This window comes from Oryza sativa, chromosome 2 (assembly GCF_034140825.1).
Source record: "Oryza sativa Japonica Group chromosome 2, ASM3414082v1".
Taxonomy (NCBI): Eukaryota; Viridiplantae; Streptophyta; class Magnoliopsida; order Poales; family Poaceae; genus Oryza; species Oryza sativa.
Window position 1 is genome coordinate 35,668,411 of NC_089036.1, and position 19,872 is coordinate 35,688,282.

General features: G+C 39.8%; 2 protein-coding genes across 5 annotated transcripts; both read right to left on the minus strand.

Moving 5' to 3' along the window:
• Nucleotides 1-704: 704 nt before the first annotated feature.
• On the minus strand, nucleotides 705-5,547 carry LOC4331161 (P-loop NTPase domain-containing protein LPA1-like). Its single transcript, NM_001402004.1, has 8 exons — nucleotides 5,150-5,547; nucleotides 4,904-5,068; nucleotides 3,519-3,802; nucleotides 3,284-3,365; nucleotides 2,611-3,030; nucleotides 1,782-2,513; nucleotides 1,404-1,511; nucleotides 705-1,189 (listed from the first exon to the last, which is right to left on the minus strand). The coding sequence occupies exons 1-8, from the start codon at nucleotides 5,222-5,224 to the stop codon at nucleotides 911-913; spliced, it is 2,145 nt and encodes a 714-aa protein (NP_001388933.1). The 5' UTR covers nucleotides 5,225-5,547; the 3' UTR covers nucleotides 705-910.
• A 3,891-nt stretch (nucleotides 5,548-9,438) lies between these two features.
• LOC4331162 (OVARIAN TUMOR DOMAIN-containing deubiquitinating enzyme 12) lies at nucleotides 9,439-14,467 on the minus strand. 4 transcript variants are annotated; one of them, XR_010739304.1, is made up of 13 exons: nucleotides 14,055-14,438; nucleotides 13,882-13,968; nucleotides 12,638-12,806; nucleotides 12,460-12,546; nucleotides 12,246-12,379; nucleotides 11,374-11,447; nucleotides 11,095-11,149; nucleotides 10,754-10,828; nucleotides 10,580-10,653; nucleotides 10,437-10,485; nucleotides 10,233-10,317; nucleotides 10,014-10,132; nucleotides 9,439-9,918 (listed from the first exon to the last, which is right to left on the minus strand). XR_010739304.1 is itself a non-coding variant. In XM_015769938.3 (13 exons), the coding sequence occupies exons 3-13, from the start codon at nucleotides 12,771-12,773 to the stop codon at nucleotides 9,842-9,844; spliced, it is 903 nt and encodes a 300-aa protein (XP_015625424.1). In that variant the 5' UTR covers nucleotides 12,774-12,806; nucleotides 13,882-13,968; nucleotides 14,055-14,467; the 3' UTR covers nucleotides 9,439-9,841. The 4 variants fall into 4 exon arrangements, 2 of the variants coding, with proteins under 2 accessions (XP_015625424.1, XP_015625423.1); XM_015769938.3 differs by having other exon boundaries at nucleotides 10,076-10,132; nucleotides 14,055-14,467; XR_001543377.3 differs by lacking the exon at nucleotides 14,055-14,438 and having other exon boundaries at nucleotides 13,882-14,033.
• Nucleotides 14,468-19,872: the final 5,405 nt, after the last annotated feature.

A 19,872-nucleotide genomic window follows, 5' to 3' on the forward strand; every position in this document is an offset into this window, starting at 1 on the left:
TTGCTAGCCGATTGGTTTATACAGGACTATATTGTTATTTTATTATATCATCATCAGCCGATTGCCTTTATATCATTATCTACATTGGATATATAGCCGATTGCTTAAACCCTATCGCTATCGGCATCGGCTGTTATCGGCTATCGGCTGGAACTACTCCATCGGCTTGTTAGCCGATCGGCTGTTTTGATCTGCTATTTGCATATCTTGTCAGTTGCAAGATCAAACTGACTGGCACGCCCGTATCTCATCAATCTTTGGATCTGCACAGGAGCTAAGCAGATCTCCCAGGCCGGTGTGTTCGATTTTTTTCGTCAACAGATATATATTTTTATTTACTGAGAAATACGTAATATATAGTTCACAAGTTATTAAACCATATGGATTTTTACAAATTAATAATAAAAAATAGCACACTTAGAATAAACTAATTTAAAACGGAGGGGAGGGAGCATTATCTTTTGTATGATGATGGTTGCTGAATTGTTGGGTTTTTAGCACGATAGATTTGAAAGCATATATAATGTCCACATTTATTTACACTACCATTTTTTTCCCTTCTTGAGAAGATGTTCTATTTCTATACCACTGTGGTTTAGTGACTTGTGATGTGAATAAGGTGGTGGCACCACCATACCCACGAAGATGTACAGACAAAACTAGCGAAAACCTTAAAAGAGTTTCTCCCGGATGCAATCTCCAACTTTGTATCAAACTATTTATTCACCCTTTATTATTTCATCTTTTCAAGAGTTATTGGATTACACGGATTCTAAGTGATCTGTATTGCTTAGACAAGCAGCAGATCCTCTCTTACAGTTACAGTCATGGAGGTAAGCTCATCAGGATACATAACAACCGAGTTCAGAGCACATCTGGACCAACAACAGTTGCTTTGACACCGGAGGCACTATGCACACGGCAGTTCTGTGGCGGCTACTTTCTTGGACATCTTCAGGAAGAAGGCCAGATTGTGGTGAAACCTGTCATTGCCACTGCCTTCATCATCAACAACATCACCATCAGCTGCTCCATGGATGTTCTTCTCCTGGTTCGATGAGTTCTTGGTGCTGCTTGCAGCCTGTTCGTCGTCGGACCAGTAACCGTTCTCCATCACATCCTGCATTGCCAGATCGTCGTATTCCTCGTCGGACTTGGTGGAGTGTTCATCAACAGAGCCTGCTTCTATCTGCAGGAATTCATTGGTGCAAAAGAATTTAGCATCTTCTTCAAATCCAGCCATGAGCATTTAAGTGAAAGCATGGTAGTAACAATTATCAGCTGCAATGGATATAGTTTTTTCTTATTTGCATTCTTTTTTATATAGTTTCTGAAAACTATATTGTGTGTTTATCACAACTAGAAAGGAAATTGCTGAATCATACAGGGAGCTTTTTTGGTACCTCGTGCATATCTCTTTCTTCATCAGTTAGGTCTTCGTCAGTTCCAGCATCAGGAGGATCATCAGCATCTTCTTCGCTACCAAAAACTGAATAATCATCCTCCATAAGCTGAAAAGTCAGGGTCTTTGTTAGGTCGAATTTATGGCATCACCAATCTACTCAAACCAGTGTTAAGGCAGTGTTGTATCACATGTAATTAATAATAAAACATTCGTGCGAATATAGACGAGCATCTAATGCTAGCTCGTCCAATTTTTGCACTATATGCTGGAATATCAAATGCAAATGATGAAACAAACATATGTAAGGATTGAATAGATCCATGTCTGCGATGGCAGCATGTTTCTCCTATCATACTGTAAACACACCAATGCATACCTCTTTTGAAGGGCAATCTGACACCTTTGGTGAACTGCAGCATGAGGAATAATATCTGCCGCCCGTTTCAATGCCATCAGCTCTCAAGTCATCTACACTTCCTGTATGGCTGGTGCCACCTGTGTCACTCATCCATGCACTGATCCCGAAAGATCCGAACTGGAGATTGACTGGCTCCGCCTTCCCAAATGTATCATACATGGGATTTTTTGTTGATTTGTCACTGCTTGTACCATCGAGACTTCCATTGCCATTGTTTTTATCCACATGCCAAGCTTTGGTGACACTACCGTCAGTATTAAGGATAGCCATCAAATTTCTTGAAGATCCCTGTCTTTGTATCAACTGAAACATTCCCTTGGAACCCAGTGAGTTAGCAGCACGCTGGTTCCTGTATTCCTCATTCACTACAGCTACAGTGTTTGTGTTGAGGTCATACAACTGCTCCCCAGCTTCTCGCCTGCGAAGACAGCTGAAAACCGTGGCGTGTATGGCCGCCACACTCTGGTCAACATTAGTATTGTTAATCTTGGGCACCAGATGCTTGTCTGCACGGTTACAAAGGTAGTCCTGGATTGCTCTGATGTTCCGGATGTATTTGATATATCTGTTCTTCGCTGGGTCTAGTGTCATGTACTTTGCACGTACAGCGAATCGCTCCATGTGTTTCTCCTCATTCGCAATGTATACCATAAATGGTATTATGGAAGGGTGTTTCTTCATTAGCCCCATCTGTTGGAAAATGAAAATAGAAAAGGCTACATCAGTTCTCTAGTATGCAACAAAGTATAAGTAATTGATGCAAATATCTAACTAGTACGCAACGCACCACAAAATTGAGGCTTAGATGAACTCCCTCAACAATTACAGATTGTTTCTGCTCCTCCCAGGACGTAATTAATCTGTCCAGGCTGTCTATTACCATCTCGCTTTGCGCCTTGAACCCTTCTATTGCCATTTGCTTGCTGCCGATCAACTCCGTTCTAGGAGGCAATTCGGAGGATCCATGATGAGCTTTATCATCTGAAGTGTCGTCTCTGCCTTCATTGGTATTAGGATGAGAAACAATGTCAAGCTTCTGTGCCTTCCGTTTTGCCTTTGCCTGAGCAACTGCAACAGGGTCTAAGCATTCGCCTGCATGATAGGTTGATGCATAGAGAAGAGGATTTTGCTTCTCATCCGTAAAGCCTCTCATCATATGGCGTATGGAATCAGTAGAAACTACTGTCGTGATACCCAATCTACTACCCTGAGAAAAACAGACAGACCATATCAAGTATTAATCAAGACCCAGAATCATTCATTGTTCGGTAAGCGATACAATCTTCTGAAAGCAATGAGGTAATTGATAGGTCTAGAAAGGATTTTTTTTTTCAAGTGGATTTTGTTCTACAGACGTTTTGCATTATACTTTAACATGTAACAAACTACTACTATGTTGCTGGTACAGTAGAGCATTCACTCATCCGGAATTGTATGGTTCGCGTAAGTGATAAACATACCAACAAAGATGATAGCGTAGATTTGCCGCATCCGCTAGTCCCACATAAGAGTACTGTCACTGATTCCTTTCTCTCCTTAATTCTGAACAGAACAATTGGAAAATGCACAGTTGCACAAAACCATTGTTATTTCAATGCATTCAGGTAGCTTTCCATTGGCTGTAATGAACTGATGATTGGTAACTCATTGTAACTTCTGAATTTATAAATGCAGAAACAAGGAAAAACATGTTACCTGCAAGCAAGAAGAAAGTCAGCCTTCTGGTTTGGCCCCACATACTTGTATGAAGAGAGGGCATCACATACAACACTTAGGAACTTCTCCCTAGAAACAACGATGGTTGTTTGGGTCTTGTATAACTCGAAGGGTATGCTACTAAGAGTTGCTTCCAAAATTTTGGGCTTCAGCATCTCAACATCTTTTACAAGGGAAGGGGCATTTTCTTCATTATCTGCAGTATCTGATTTGGATGCATCCAAGAATTCACTCCTCATCACATTGAACACCCTCTTGCTAATCTGATGATGCCAAAGAAAGATGAAAAAGAAACTTCTTATCTTCACAAGTCAAGAGAGAAATAAAAAAGGACACTTTGTGCAGTCTGATCTACAGAAGTAGGCATCAGCAATTAGTTTCTTTTGCAGCTAGCCAAATTGTGCCTTCAGAGAAAGGAAAAAGATGTCAAACAGCCATGACCAAGTCAGGGAAGAACAACGCATACCGAGTGGGAACCCATGACCAACTCAAGTCAATTGCTAGATACTTTCTAGAATGGCAACCCATCAAACTACAGGCCCAAGGCAAAAAGATCAAGCAAGGCAAACAGGTCTACATCATACAGCATGGTGTTGTCTTTGTCGATAGAACATAATAATACCAAGAAAGGTACAGTAATTCTCATCAGCTAGGCAACAGTTTGCATGGCAGTATATCTCTGACAATGACTCGTCACAAACAAGTATATTTCCGAAAGGACAAGTTCAGTATGCAACAAGAACATATCTTGAAAGATATGCTGGGTTTTTGGACATAAAAATTGCGCGGAATCAGAACCAAGTGAGGCGCTGGGTGCTCGAATTTGACAAAGGTTCCGGTTTCCCCTGCAAAGAACGCCCTCGCGCAAAAAGATATCGAAAATGATGTGAGAGAGTTTGATCAAATCAACAGCAGTGTGTGTAAAGACCTGACTTGAGAGAGTCTGGATGTGAGCTAAGAACAAATCTGCACATCAATCACTAAAACCCGTCACCTTTCTTTGTCAAGATCATCCATCCCCCCCCCCAAAAAAAAAAAACATACAACATCCAGATACTATACTCGGCATGCAATTCTATCAATTAAACCAAGAACAAGCAAGCAATTCACAGAAAGGAGCAAAAGGATCTATCACATCAGCACGTGCAAACCATACACAACGCTGGATACGAGAAGCAGCAAAATTTCCAGTCGAATCGAAGCGGAAGAATCACGAGAGAGCCAATCAGATCGCCACCAGTTGGATCGGGGCCAGATTAGGCAGAAATTAAGCGGGAGAGAGAGAGAGAGAGAGAGCAGGCACAGTTTTTCCATTGTTGGGATCAAGATGAACAAGAAGATAGAAAGATAGATAGGTATTATACCTTGAAGGCATGGCGAGCCTTGCATCCCATGAGTTGGAGGGTGCCCTGAAGCACGGGGCGCGTGTAGCGGAAGGCGCGGCGAGCGGCGGCGTCGGAGACGGCAATGTAGAGGAGCTTGGGCGGCGGCGGCGGCGGCGGCGCCTCCTCCGCCATGTCGTCCCCTACCTGCAAAATCAAGAATCAAGAAGAGGCCTCCCGCGGCGGCGGATCAAAGCAAGGCAAGAAGCGGCAGCGGCGGTGGCAAACCTCGTGCTCGTGGGGATGAGGAGGAGGAGGAGGAGAAGGGGGTTTTGAGGAGGCGCATTGCGGCGGCATGGGCATGGCGATGGCGGTGCGCGGGCGGCGGCAGGTGTCACGACGTCCACGCAGCGCACGCCCATGGCGTACACATGGCCTCACCCCTCTGCCGCTCTCGGCGTCCTCTTCTACCCTTCTTCTTCTTCTTCTTCTTCTCTCTCTTGTTTCTCTCTCTATCTGTGCTTGCTTTCTCTCTCTCTCTCTCTTGTCTTGGTTTGATTAACCTTCTTCCTCTTGGGTCTTCGCTTTTGGATTTGTTTTTCGCCTAATTTTCTCCTAATTTTAAGGGGGGGTCATTAAATCTAGTGGAGTTGTGTGTGTGTCCTACCTTATTCTTCTTCTACCTCTTCTCTTCTCTTCTTCTTTGTTCCGCTTTTATAGTGTTCTGTTCTCCCTTCCTTGTTTTGGATTCTTTGCTTCCTTGCATCAATCAAATGCTTCCTTCCTTGCATGTGTCGATGCCTAATGTGTGTGTGCTCCACCCTTTGGATTAGATATAACATGCAATTCGAGCTCAAATATATTACTTTTATGTATCCACTCTTTTTTTAAAAAAAAGAAAGCTTTACAGATTGAATTGTACTATTGCCCTGTTTATTTTAGCTAATAATTATTACGAGCACGTTTTACAAGCCGTTAATTAGTGCGATTTTTATATTAAAAAACTATTGAACACTTTTTTGGGCTATTTTTTCAAATTTTTAATATTTATTTCGATTGTTTATGGCCTTAAGTAATTGTCATGAAATTAGAATACGTATGTCAAACGGCGTAGGGGAAAAAAAGGAATATATGCAGGTTTCACTTTTTTTGGTGAAAGTAGCCGGTCAAAAACGTACTCTCTCTCTCTCTTTGTTTGACAAAATGTTAATGCACCATGTTATGTATGGCATTACAATGTCAATTCTACGACGGTGCAAGGATTTGACCGTGCAATGCTTGTTCCAATGGTCCTCTAGCTTCCTTGATGATACTAGCTGTTTTTGCTAGGCTTTTCTACAAGGGAATCCAAGAAAGTCTTTAGCTTAATTAGCCTCGTCTATTCTTCTCTTCTTAGTTGTTGTTAATATTAAACAGCAATGTTAACAGTTGGTCAATGTCTTTGGTGTATAGGACACACCTTGGCTCGTTGTTCTTGATTGCTCCAATTAATAGCACAAGATATATAGTAATACTAAGAGTTAAGTAAAAAAAAAAAGTCTCTGGATGAAGAAGCGGTTGCAGCTGCACAACGTGATGAGGAGCACTCTTGTGTTAATCCAAAGACGTGGACAAGACAAATCTTTTGGATTTGTTTATCTGGCGCTACGGTTTCTATTACTGCCATTCAATTGTTTGTTAGTGCCACTACTACTCCAGTTAGCGTACACACTGAGTCATGGATGATGTGTAATCAGCTTCTGATTGCTAGCAGTGGTATTCCAGATTTTTCTTTAAAAAATGGCATCTCTATATGTTCAATTGCTCAATTCAAAATTTTCACGTCTGTTTGAAAAACAAAATCATTTGGCAAATATCTAGATATACCGATTCATTCTTGAATTAGCTTAGAGGGGTATAGTGTGGGTGCATGTATATGAACAGGTGTGTGTGTCAGTGTTTCGTAATTTTTTTTTTTTTGCAAAATTGGAAAAAAAAACCTTTCCAAATATTCTTTTAAAAATTGAAACCTTAGATTTTTTTTTCTATATGCATCATTCGTTTTATAGTAATAGATCATATCAAATTTATAAGGTTTGTAGTCTCACAATTTTATTTCATTGAATTTTTCGTATAAACTAGTGTCTCTGAAAATAAAGGAAACAAGGGGGAAAAAAAGGAAAGAGAGAGAAAGGAGAGCGGGTCGCGGGGGGTGCAGACCGCGTCCGAGCCCAGTGCGCGCCAAAAAAAAGGCGATCAACGGTCGCCGCGGCGCGCCGCGTTGGGTGGGCCCACCCACCTTCGTCTCCGTTGGTTAGTTTACTGTCTTGCTCTTCTTCCCCAGCTTAGCTTAGCTTAGCTTAGATTAGCTCGCCATGAATCACCTTTTTTCTTCACTCATCAGAATATCAGGCCAGCAAAACAAAACCAAAAACTTGATACGCAATTAGTCCTTTATCAGCTGATCGAAAAGACGAAACCAAAGAGCTAGGATAGGAGTACTGGTAGACAGTAGACGGTGGACGAAGAATCCAACTCTCTCTCTCTCTCTCTCTCTCTCTCTGCGTCTTTCTTTGTTTTCTTTCCTTCTTTCTTTTCTTAAAAAAAACTAAAAGAAAAATTATACTACCTGAAATCCAACTGCTTTTGCTAGCTAATGTGTACGCGAATATTGGGAGGATTGATAAAATTGTGTACTGTCAGATTCTCTGATTTATCTGATCCAGCAACGAAGGAGATTAAGCAAAGCAACTATCAATAACATACTTCTTCTCCTAGATGGATGGATTGTATATATGCTCTCTCCTTTTTTTTTCGGCAATCAGTTGGCTTTAATTTTTGCTCTTCTGCTATAAGAATAAGAATACTATTCTTCCTTCATAACCTTCGTTTCAGACTTTCAGGATTATTAAAAAAAAAAGAGGATTCTGGGAGGAAATTAAAGTGATCGTATGCAACAGTACAAATTTTACACGTGTGCGGTGCGGTTGCCGCCATTTCTTTTGACATTCTCCGTTCTTCTTCTTGTTCATTCATGTCAGGCTCGACTTCCTACAGCAGCATCGTGAGATGAGCAGGATTCCTCCTGTTTAATGCTTTGCGTTAGCCAGAATCTCTTTTTTTTTTCTTTGTTTCCTTTCTTCAAAAATCAAAGCAAAATAAGAAGACCCAATGAAAGGAAATCCAGAGAGATATTAAGTAATTATAGCAAGCAATGGCACAAATGTATGTGTAATTGTGTTTGCCGCAAAGGGTCAGGCCTGAATCCTGAAGACCGGAGCCAAAGAAAAGGGGGCTTTTAACTATTTGCCACTCTTACGAATGGTGCTTAATGATTTGTCACTAGGCCCACATATCATTGACAGGGTGTGTGGCAAATATTTAATTGCCATGTCACAAGAGTGGTAAATAGTTAAATTTCCCAAAGAAAGGAGCAGAGATGGTTAAGCAACTTGTAAGCCGAACTGTGAAGAAACCATGGTTATGCAAATTCTCGTTAACCATAGATATCCATGGATATAAAATCTTTGTTTTTATGGTGATATTTTTAAGTAGTTTTCTTGCTTTTAGTTAAGCTGTGATTTTGTTATTTGGAGTCGTTCGTCTTGCATCATCTATAATAAATTGTTTGTAATTTTTTTGAAGTAAAGATTAGAATGAATTCTTTTATTAAAGAAAAAAAGTATATAATAAATTGATTGTAATTTTTTGAAGTAAAGATTAGAATGAATTCTATTATTAAAGAAAAAAAAAGTAGAGCAGAGATATACAAAGACTAGTAGGATGGTCGGTCTACAAGAGCGGTGACGGTGCCTGAACTGACTGACCGACCATTTCAACATTCAAACTGCCTGCTTCACACGTTCATTTATTCAGAAATCAATTATCAATAGGAAGATTATATTACAGATAGGCTAACATGTTCATCTGTGATTGGATAAGAGTAGTACGTAACCCTTGACCATGCAGTTCAACATTGTACTACTCCTCTACCTCCTAGTCCTTGCCGACCTCTCTACAGAAGAGCAGCCCCTTCAGAAAACGAAAGGTTGTTCTTTTCTTTTCAGATGAGAAAACAAAGAGTTTGGACTTTGGAGTAATAGCTTGATCTTTTTTTCTCCTCTCTTGTCTATCTCAGATGGGTACAGAGACCTTATTAGTTGTGATCACACTGTGCTGGTAGAGCATATATCACCTGCTGCTACAGTTAAGGGAGCAACAAATGTTCAGAATTTCAGAACAGGAAATCAACTTGAGTTCAAACACAGGGAATGACAACTTGGGGGTGTTTAGATCCACCACCGGCAAAAAATTTTTGCCCCGTTATATCGAACGTAACACATGTATGGAGCATTAAATATTAACGAAAAAATAACTAATTATACAGTTTGTGTGTAAATTACGAGACGAATCTTTTAAACCTAATTACACTATGATTTGATAATGTTGTGCTACAGTAAACATTTGGAAAGGGATGCCATACTGTGCCATATGAGCTTTGGGCCCAATAGTAAACAAATGGGCCTCCATTATTGAATACTCCTCTCGTAGTCTCATCTCATGTCAGTTGATGCTGCTCCATGAACAAACTGTAGGAGTATGTCAATTATCATTATCATTATTGGTATTATATGGTGGCATTCGTTCCGAATGAATAATTGTAGCCTCATTCCGGCAAAATTTTTGAGAAATAATAATACAGGTGAGGTGATTGATAATTGATTCAGGGAATGCAATGCAGTGCAGTGCAGCTCAGCAGCAGCTATATACGGGACCGGACCGGACTAAGACGAAATTATTCCTTCCATGGATTCCATATTTCCATGTATCTTCTATATCATTTGGAGATATATAATCATCACCACAATGTCCTCCTCCTACTATCAGATGTCCATGATTGTCATCAGACCAACAAGACAATGAGCACCAGCTTTCTTTCTGGGTCATCTTGATCAACCTGGGTCATCTTGATCAAGGAAGAAAAGCTTTGCAGCCCAGGCATCAATGGTGGTGATGGTGGTGGTTGTGAGAGAACGGCCACCATCTCCTCTTCCTCGTCGTCTGCGACCTCGGCGCATCTGATGTACAAAAAGAATCAAGAAACAACAGCAGCTTCAGATTGATTCTTGAGGCGAACAAGACAGCAGCAGCTTGTGTAATGGTGGTTGCATACGCTGGCGACGAAGACCGGACATGCATTGCATCGTATGCCAATGGCAGGCAGGGCCTACTCACCGTTCTGCGGATATATGGAGTTGTAGTGAACCTCCGCCCAAAAGCTCAACAGCACCACTGCAATCAATCAAGTCAAATGGGGAGCATCAGATCAAGCCAAACCTGTCATCATCTATGATCTATCCACTATGATCACTTGCCATGTGCATATTAGTACCTTTGTTGGACTTCTGAACCTTTGGTTGGATCTCAATGTAGCACGTATCCTTGAACGATGTCATCACGAAAATCTTAACTCCATACTGCAGCAGATTGTAGCGTTACATTAGAACGGCTTTGGAAATAGAAAAGACTAGTCTTTGTCAGCTCTGATTTGTAATGCCATGAATGAGACAGCAGGGAGAGAGATTTGTATAAACACCTTGTCAGCAGCAGCCTGTAGAGTCACATGGTCACCCCATTCACCATTTCTGTTAGTTTATGCACTAAAACATCTGTTAGGCAAGCATTCACATGCACTTGGTTTGTATTAACAACAAATGATTGAATTGCTGTGGAACATACTGTGATACTTTCTCCAAGTAATCGTCATATGCCATGGGGACATATCCATCGTAGGCATCACGGTTACTTTTAAGCTGGGAGACGGATGGTTCATCAGAAGGAAGAGAGATGGAAGGATGCAAAATAAAGCCTGAAACTAGGGATCCTGGAGCAAAGATTAATGCAGATATTTACCTGGCTCATAATCTGCTGCCTCACAAACTCATGGTGATCGGGACTTTGATACAGTTGATCTGATAGTGCCCGAAACTGGGGAGGTTGAGGAAACACAATCAGCATCAATTGATACGTCTTTCACAACGCATGTTTAACAGCAGTAATGAAACTTTATACTAATATTCAAGCACATGAACTACCCCAACCGCTGATATGGTAATGCTAAAACTTCACTATTAACACTATAGGATAACCATGTGCCAAAGCAGAGGGGGTAAAGGAAAGATATTTTTAGGGGAAAAATGGTTTAATAGGGAAAAGAGCCAAGCATCATGGTGAGGTTGTTAGTTGGTACTAACCTGACAGTTGCCATCTCCTTTCACCTTGTGCTCAACTAGTTCATACAACCTCAACCTACAAGATTACATAAATACAAATTTAAAAACTCAACATAGATACAGCATGTATAGTAAAAAAAAAGTTAAGGAAAAACTGAATCATATGTTAGTAACTTGGCCCATCACAGAAAGCGCAATTCTTTCAGAGGCATTTGTAACACAAACAGGGTATGATAAGGTGTGAGGCTTGCATATATAACACAAAAGCAGTATATCACTTAGAACTGAAACTAAGTTGACCTTTCTGTCAGCCTTTCATGGTCCATGGTAGCTTCATCGACTGAAGGGATCTCTCCATTAATTTTAGGAACATGCTGGACAAGGCAGAAACAAGTACTTTAACCAAATGTGAGAATGTAGAGAGAGACGCCAAACTAATTCACAGTAGGTTCATTTCCATCTGATTTCTGAACAATTATTGGAAAAGAAAAGGACAGTAGCTCTACTGCTATGCAACAGTATAACACTGTGGGATAATACTAGTTTAAAGCAATAACTAGCATGGTTTTAGTTATTTGAGAAGTTCTGAACTTCAGATAACTGTTGTGCCTTGAAATTATGCTGATACTATGCACTTTGTGCATTTATGTTTTCTCAGGATACACACAACATGGGCAAGCAATAACATATGGCAACCACAATGACACAAGGAATTCAGTATACATGGCTTGAAAGCAAAACTCAATCCACAAAACTTGGACAAAAACAGACCAAAGAATATCCAAATTTAATTGTTCTTTCAATGTACCTAAAGACTCATGGAAGCATTTGGTGTCACATCCGTTATTTAAGTCCAATGGCATTTAAAGGAAGTGGTCCAATTGACAACGATATAAAGCGATACTCCCTCTCAATGAGATTTTAGCCATGGATTAATAAACATATAAAGGTGTTTTGTAAATATATTAGCTACTATCGACCCTGCTTAGTAGCTACTAATAACTTAATAATAAAGCAACTGCCCATGTTTCATTTGGTGAATTGAACAGATGTTAGGTCCTTCCTAGTTTCCTTTGAAGCAAAACTTCCTATCTTCTGGTGGTTCCTGATGCAGATCAAAAATCATAACAACACTACTTATTAACCTGGCTTCAAAGGGTCAATAGACTTACGGGAACTGGCACCATGGGGTAAAACCTCTTTCCTACTTCTTCATCCATTGGGAAACTGTCGTCAGTGTCTGGGCATGAATTGGAACTAGTCGGCTCTATATAGACTGTGTCATGGTCATGCTCACCAGCATTTCCTGCACCACACCAAAAGCATTAGGGGGAAAGGCAGAAGGAACAAATATTTTGCGAGTCAAATTACAGATATTTTCACTACCAGGATGGTAGATGCCTACTGATGGGTTGTACAAATCATATGTCAGTGCAGAAGAATGCAAGTGCGTCTCATCCAGATGTGATGCATCTGCAGAACCAAAATCATATACATGAGGAACACTATCTCATTTTTCATAGTTTTTTTCTGTAAATACATGCATGTCATTCCACAAAACTACCTCTAGCATAATGGAGGTCACAATAGTTGCCATCACCGTAACCATGAGGAGGTCCATAGTACCCGATAGGAGCAAAAGGGTCACGGAAAAGGTCATAACCCCAGTGGAAATTTTGATCTTTCTCACACATGTTCATCCGTTGAAATCAAGCTCTGTCAAAAACACTCCCCTGGCAAGAAGATTACGATTTAAGCGTCAGGGTATTAACACCAGATAGAGAGAGCAAAAAAAAAAAGGCTGATATTCTCGGTTTCATCAAAGTTGAGCTCTGGTGACTGGTGAGACTTGACAGAAATGCGTCATTTCATCATCACATTAAATGTGCGATGATAAGAATGGCAGATTGCAGACAGCTAACGAATCATTACACAGTCCTCCAGGGACCACGGTGGAATTATTAGATACTCTAGCGCGTCCTGTGTATCACTCCAAGCAACCAAATCAGCAACCTAATACTAATAAGCAAGAACAAAACATTTTTCGTTCGCTGCACACTGACTGAAAGGGTCCAATATCGTTATCCCCACCACACCAACAAACTAAAGGTTGCAACGGTCTAACAATTCAGTCCAAGCCAATCCAATACTTTTCTTTAGCAAACTTAAAATAGCCTACTGCTTTGTAACTACATCTGATATGTGCGTTTAACCTTTTGATACGAACAATTAAGCTAGTATTAATTAAAAAATAACTATACCTGTATCTAGGTATATTGCTTTTCCGCACAGCTATTGTCTCAAGGAGAACCAATGATGAAAAAGTTGCAAAAGTATTATAATCCAACAAGCTTTTCCCAATCGAAGACAAACAAAGAAACAAACACGCGGTTTTGACCTAAAGTGTAGCTTCAACGATCATGAACCAAACTGCTGCTACCTTAACATGCAAGATTGCAGCTTTCTTCCTTTCGGTTCATGGACCTAATCATTTCCAATAAAGAAAGGGGAAAAACATAAAAAAAAAAAAGCAACCCTTTTTGTTGCACCACTGCCAGTTCATAAGCTTACAAAATCACCAGACAGCGCGATAATCCGGCCTAGAAACTCCCCCCCCTCCCCCCCCCCCCAAAAAAAAAACGCAATATGAAAAGAGATGATAACCAAAACAAAAAAAATCAGTACACGAACATCTCAAGATCACACAAAGTTTTTCCCTCCTGCAACCGCATCGATCAGCAAAGCTATGGGAGTAAATAAACTTAAATTAGAAAAAAAATAAGAGGAATATTCGAGGAAAGGACTAACCGCGTGTGCTCCACCTACGACGAAATTCCTCGCGTCCGTGAGGGGATTCTGCAGTCGAAAAAAATTGGATCCTTTCGACGGCGAGCCCTGCGATTCCCCGGAATACGATCCTGAGCGCGGATAGGAGTTGGGGACGCGAGGGTAGAAGAGGGATCGAGAGGTCGAGGAAAAACCGGAGCAGATTACGTCGCCGCGGCAGATCCACGGCCACTCTACGAGTCCACACCACACGGGGCAGAACTCACCGCTCGGCTCGCCGCCGGCGAGGCACGTCCGCGGCGGAGGAGCGGCGGCGGTGGTGGATGACAACGCCGATGAGCGGCAGCGGCGGCGGCGAGGGATCGTTCGGGAGGAGGCGGGCAACCACCCGGCCGCATGAAATCGACGCGCGAAGGAGTCGAGAGCAGCCAGCCACCGGAGAATTCGTGGTGGGATTGACGGCGGCGAGAGAGAGAGAGATTGCTGCGTGCAAGAAGCGCGGCGAGAGGGAGAAGAAGAAGATGAGACGGGCAAAAAAAACTGCTTCTTTTTTCTTGTGTTCTTGAGTTTTTTTTTTTTTTTTGAGGTGGCATATGCTCTTGTGTTTATAGCGTGGTGCGTGTGTGTTTTGTGGATAGGACCTTGAAATTTTGTTGTTTGTTTGTGGGGGTTGGAGTGAACAAGATGGCCTTCTCCTCTTGTGTGGCGGCAAGGACGACGGCTCTTTGAAATTTTTTTGGTTGTTTTATTTATGACATTTTGTTGACCTTTTGTTTGAATTTGATGAGAAAAAATTGACCTAGGAATTAGGTAGGAGTATGCCAGAATTGATTTTAAAGACTGGTGATTAATAAAATGAATTGGTTTTTAATACTACGTCTCAGACAGTGTGCTCGTTTGATTAAATAAAGTCGTCATGTAATTTGACCGGTTTTTTTCTATGTTGTTCTTTTTCTACCTTTTTTGTCGAGTTGTGCAGAGTTCATTGTAGGTTTTAGAAGCTAACTTATTATAGTGATTTAAAATGGATACATATTGATAAAATATGGTTCACCTTTCTTCGTAGCCACATGATTTTGCCATGTTTGACATGGAAAATATAAGGTCTTTTTTAATCCAAATAAAAGAGTTGTTGTATAAGTTATGTATGTTTTCAATTTTTTTGTTAAATTGTGCTAAGTTCATTGCAAGTTTTTAAAAGCTAACTTCGTATGTGCTAGTATTTAAAATTGATAAATATTGAGAAAAATATGGTTTATCTTTCTTCGTGGCCACTTGCTTTGTCGATGTTGACATTTGTAGCATGGCAAACATATGGCCCATAACAACAATAGTACCACTAGCTATAACTAACATAATAGACCGCACTGTGTTGGAGGAATGGAAGGACTGAAACATAGATATCGATAATATTGTGATAACACAGGCTTTCTGCGTAATGGGTTAGGCAAAAAAGAACTCGTGTCTCAAGAGTTTCCTTTTGTAGACAATGAATTGATTCAATTTAGAGAAAACAAGGAAATTGGTGATAAAACTCTACTACAGTTTGTTCAAAATGCACTAGTCATAATCCCTTGAGAATATTCTAGTACCCTATTTCTAATAGAAGAGGTACCTACTGAAAATCGCTCCAACAAATCCGCTTAAGAAAAATTACAAAGTTTTGAACTCAGAGGTTTTTCCAAGGGATGCATGTTGTTTCAACCTCTCACCAAAACAGACAAGAGGTATATCACTGAAAATTAATACCCAGCCATATGGGTATATGCAGTGCGCGAATACGTTTATACCCCACCCAATTAGAATAAGAGGAAATAAAACATAAATGGAGAAAGTTCTCGTGATAAGATCAGCCAATAGAAGAAAAAAGTCTCTAATTTTTCAAACCATTCTAAGCATGTGAAAGGTCAATAGCCTAAAAATAAAAAAACCTCTACTTTGTGCAAGTGATAAGAGAGAATATGAAAGATTTTCCTATTTTTCTTGATTTTCTTAAGATTTTTTTAACCTGACCATGAATAGACTTATATATCTCGATATATACATATATAATGTATATTATAGACTTATGTATGTTTTCAATTTTTTTTTGTTAAATTGTGCTAAGCTCATTGCAAGTTTTAAAATATATTTTTGTATGTGCTAGTATTTAAAATTGATAAATATTGAGAAAAGATGGTTTATCTTTCTTCGTGGCCACATGCTTTGTCGATGTTGACATTTGTAGCATGGCAAAACATGACCCATAACAGCAATGGTAGCTATAACTAAGATAATAGACCACAATGCGTTGGAGGAATGGAAGAATTAAAACATGGATATCAATAATATCGTGATAACACAGGCTTTTTGTGTAATGGGTTAGGCAAAAAAAAGAAAACAAGTGCATCAAGAGTTTCCTTTTGTAAACATATTGTTAGATATGTATGAATTGGTTGAATTTTAGAGAAAGAGAATATAGCTTAGAATTGATATCAACCTAAACCTAACTAGGCTCAGGATTGGTCTGATAACCCGCAAAGACTCAATAATACCTGCACTATTATTTCCTCCACTCTCAATAAATACTCCTAAGTAATTACGAGTTGTATGGTTATATATAAGACGTTACACATTTCGATGATATAACATACTTGCAAGTAATTTCAGTAAAACAAGACCAGCATCCAAGGTATAAACTTAAACATCGTCATTATCTACTTCAATAACGGAGGGAGCACTACTGCCATGATCAAGCTAAAACGAGTACAACTAACTAAGTGGTGGTGATTAGGAAAAGCACTGCATTGCGTTGGAATTTTTTTTTTAAAAAAAATCACTGTACTGACTGGGTGATGAATCACGCTGCATTTCCATTTTCTCCATTTGGGTGGCAGTGAGCCCATGAAGTAAAAAAAGTAAATATGGTTAATTAGAAGAAAACAGAGGGGCAAGGTGAAAAGCGGCAGCGCGGCGCACCGTCGACCAGTGGATCGCGTCAGCGGGTAGTGGGGCCCCACGTGAGCAGTGGGGGCGTTGACGTCAGCGGTACGCGAGTGAAGGGGAGGGGGGGGCTCGCGTTCCGAGGGAATCTGAGCGCTCTGTTGGGCATCTGACGGCTGTCAGGGGGCGGTGGGTCCCACGGGGGGATCGTACCCCCGGATGCGTCCAACTGGAGGGCTTTGGCTTTCAGTTTCAGAGGGGTCTGGGCGAATTGCGTGAGTCCAAACCTCTCTCTCTCTCTTGTTTTTGTCCTTCAACATCAACCCCAATTTACTCATAGAATTTCTCGTTTTTTTAATCTATACTATGTACTGTACTCCTACTACCGCTATATGAAGTGGTATATATTTATTATTTTATTTTAATGGTGACAGAGAGGATACACGTGGACACATTACTATACACGTAAACCACAAAGATTTACCATTTCCATCCTATAAAAAACCTAATACTTGTGTGTCCAGGTTCAATGCTAGAAATAATTTTTTTAAGGGCAGAGAAGTATGACTATCGTCTATCACAAGTGCACGACCTGTGTATAGATGAAGAGTAGGATCAAATCATGAACCTTACTAAAGTATAAAAGTAAAGCTTCCGTTGGCTGCGTGGTTAGGGGTGTTTGATTATCGGTCACAATTTATCACGTTTAAATTTAGATATGTTTAATCAACTTGACAACTGTTTTGTTGTAGCCACAAACCATATAAATTAAGTTCCACACATCAAGGATAAAAAAAAGTGTAGCTTGCTAATTAAGGTATGGCCAAAAATTTGATTGTCTTAACTTAGATAAACATAGCATTATTTATCCGCAAATGATGATAAAGTATGGTTGCAAACCACTTCCTCTGAGTCTCATTTGTACCTTTATCTTATTACTTTTCCTTTTTTATTCATTTCATTTGTTTGATTATTTTCTAGTATTCTTTTTCGATTATGGAATATATGGAAAACATATGTGCACCGTCTGCTAGTATCCATCAAAACACTACCCGTGTTACCGTGTAATATCTTTTTAACACGCTTAAAAAAGCTATAGAGGATGAATAAGAGGGATAAATTCGTGAAACTCACTAAGTTCTCGAGTGAAAGTAAATATACCTTATGTGTTTGGACCTCATACAAAGATCGTGTTTTTTCCACGTCTCTAAAATACTTTTTAACTTTAAAAGAAATATTTTACTGTATTGCTTATTATATCGTTTGGTTAAACTATGCCAAACAATAATTGTTGTTGCATCCCGGCCATGCATGATGGGCTTGAATTAAAACCATTATCCTCTCTACCATTAGTCATATCTTCCCGTCGTCATCAACAGGTAGATTAATTGGATCTCTAAACCTTCTGAATGTTCATCTCCACACCTAAATGATACTACTATGATAGAAGTAGTCTTTATATTCTGGAAGGTGATTTGTACTCCCTCCGTCCTAAAATAAACACAGCCATGAGTTTTTGTGTCTAACTTTAATCGTCCGTCTTATTTGTTTTTTTCTTGAAAAACTAAAAAATATAAGTCATGCATAAAATACTATTCATATTTTATAATCTAATAACAATAAAAATACTAATCATAAAAAAAAATTATATAAAACGGCCGATTAAAATTGGACACGAAAATTCATGGTTGTGTTTATTTTGGGACGGAGGTAGTAGGTTTTTACTAGGTATGTATATGTTGCTTCAGCTACACCCCCTTGCTGTTCTCTTTCACGGTACCTGATTGATATACAGAGATGATGGCTGGAATTAATTGTGGTGGTCATGCTCAAGCCTGTGCTTTTCACTATTTGTGATAGGGAAAACAAACAGAGAAAATCATTACTGATCCGTGAAGAGGAAAAAAAGTATTATTTAGGCTAAAAAAAGTAGGCTCACAGATCATAATCATGATGACTTGGATGAGATGCTTGTGCAATTAGGCACCTCCAAAAGCTGGACATTCGGATGGTAGATAGATTGAGTGACCCCAGCAAAATGATCATAAATATAAAGCTTCCAAATATAAGTCGAACTCACTTGCGCACACACCACACTCATGTTTATAAAGAGATTGGGCTTATCCTTACCATTAAATGCACCCACGTGTATATGAAATACTTTTGAGGTTAAATCTAAAAAAAATACGAGCATCAGTAGAAAGTCTAGAACTTCAATTAAGTAGAAAAGTTTCATTACATGAAGCTTAAAAAGATATTCACTGTTGTTCATGTCAATTCATCTGAAAGCTTATGTTCAGAAAGGGAAGATAAGTATATACGAGAAAGAAACATCCAACATGACGACTGGGTTTTTTACAATGTGAAAAAAGAACTTTTCAGAACATAACAAAACTAGTGATGCTTGGACGGTTTTAACTTTTACACAGGAAAATGATTCCAAGTATATATGACAAAACCGAAAGGAAAAACTGAAAGGGTCATGAATGGTGTCACATCCTTGGCCTTGATAGGCGATGATGCCACCATCTTCAGATAGAAACAGGTTGGAAAATTCAGGAGTTATGAACTCTTCTTCCCATGAAAATCTACAGTCGTTTGATTTTCAACCGATGAAACAATATCAGATTTTCAGTAATTCATCCTTGTGACAGCAAGTTAATTCTACTTTCAGTCTTTTCCTAACTGGGTTCGCAAGCTGTATAAATCAATGGAGATTCTGAATCCAGCTAGCTAAAACAGTGAGACTGGTACAAGCAGCAGCACAAAATACACAGATGGGAGATGGGCGTGTTGTTGCTTCAGAATGCAGGCAGACTTCGCCATCAGCTGCAACTGGCAAATACCAGGCGATGGAATGGAGTGGATGTGTGTGAAGAGGACAAGGCAAACCATGTGCCCTGCACCGCATCTCAGGCAGAATTTCTAGGCCAGAAACATGCATGTGTTTGCTTGCTTCCCTGGAAATCAAACACACCAGAAGAATATTTTTTTTGGAAACACGATACAAACACAAACGCTCACATACGTGCGTACACACATCCTATTCCCATGAACACATCCAAGAGATTGAACCAGTGTGTCTTGAGA

Bases quoted from the DNA above. Each gene is read 5' to 3' on its own strand.
- LOC4331161 (NM_001402004.1), bottom strand. From the start codon at position 5,224: ATGCCCATGCCGCCGCAATGCGCCTCCTCAAAACCCCCTTCTCCTCCT. The intron at 5,069-5,149 runs GTTTGCCACCGC...TTGATTTTGCAG, and splicing joins CTCATCCCCACGAGCACGAG to GTAGGGGACGACATGGCGGA. The intron at 3,031-3,283 runs GTATGTTTATCA...TGTTTTTCTCAG, and splicing joins CTACGCTATCATCTTTGTTG to GGTAGTAGATTGGGTATCAC.
- LOC4331162 (XM_015769938.3), bottom strand. From the start codon at position 12,773: ATGAACATGTGTGAGAAAGATCAAAATTTCCACTGGGGTTATGACCTT. The intron at 12,547-12,637 runs GTAGTTTTGTGG...TTGGTTCTGCAG, and splicing joins TGACCTCCATTATGCTAGAG to ATGCATCACATCTGGATGAG. The intron at 10,318-10,436 runs GTGTTTATACAA...AATCTGCTGCAG, and splicing joins TACAGGCTGCTGCTGACAAG to TATGGAGTTAAGATTTTCGT.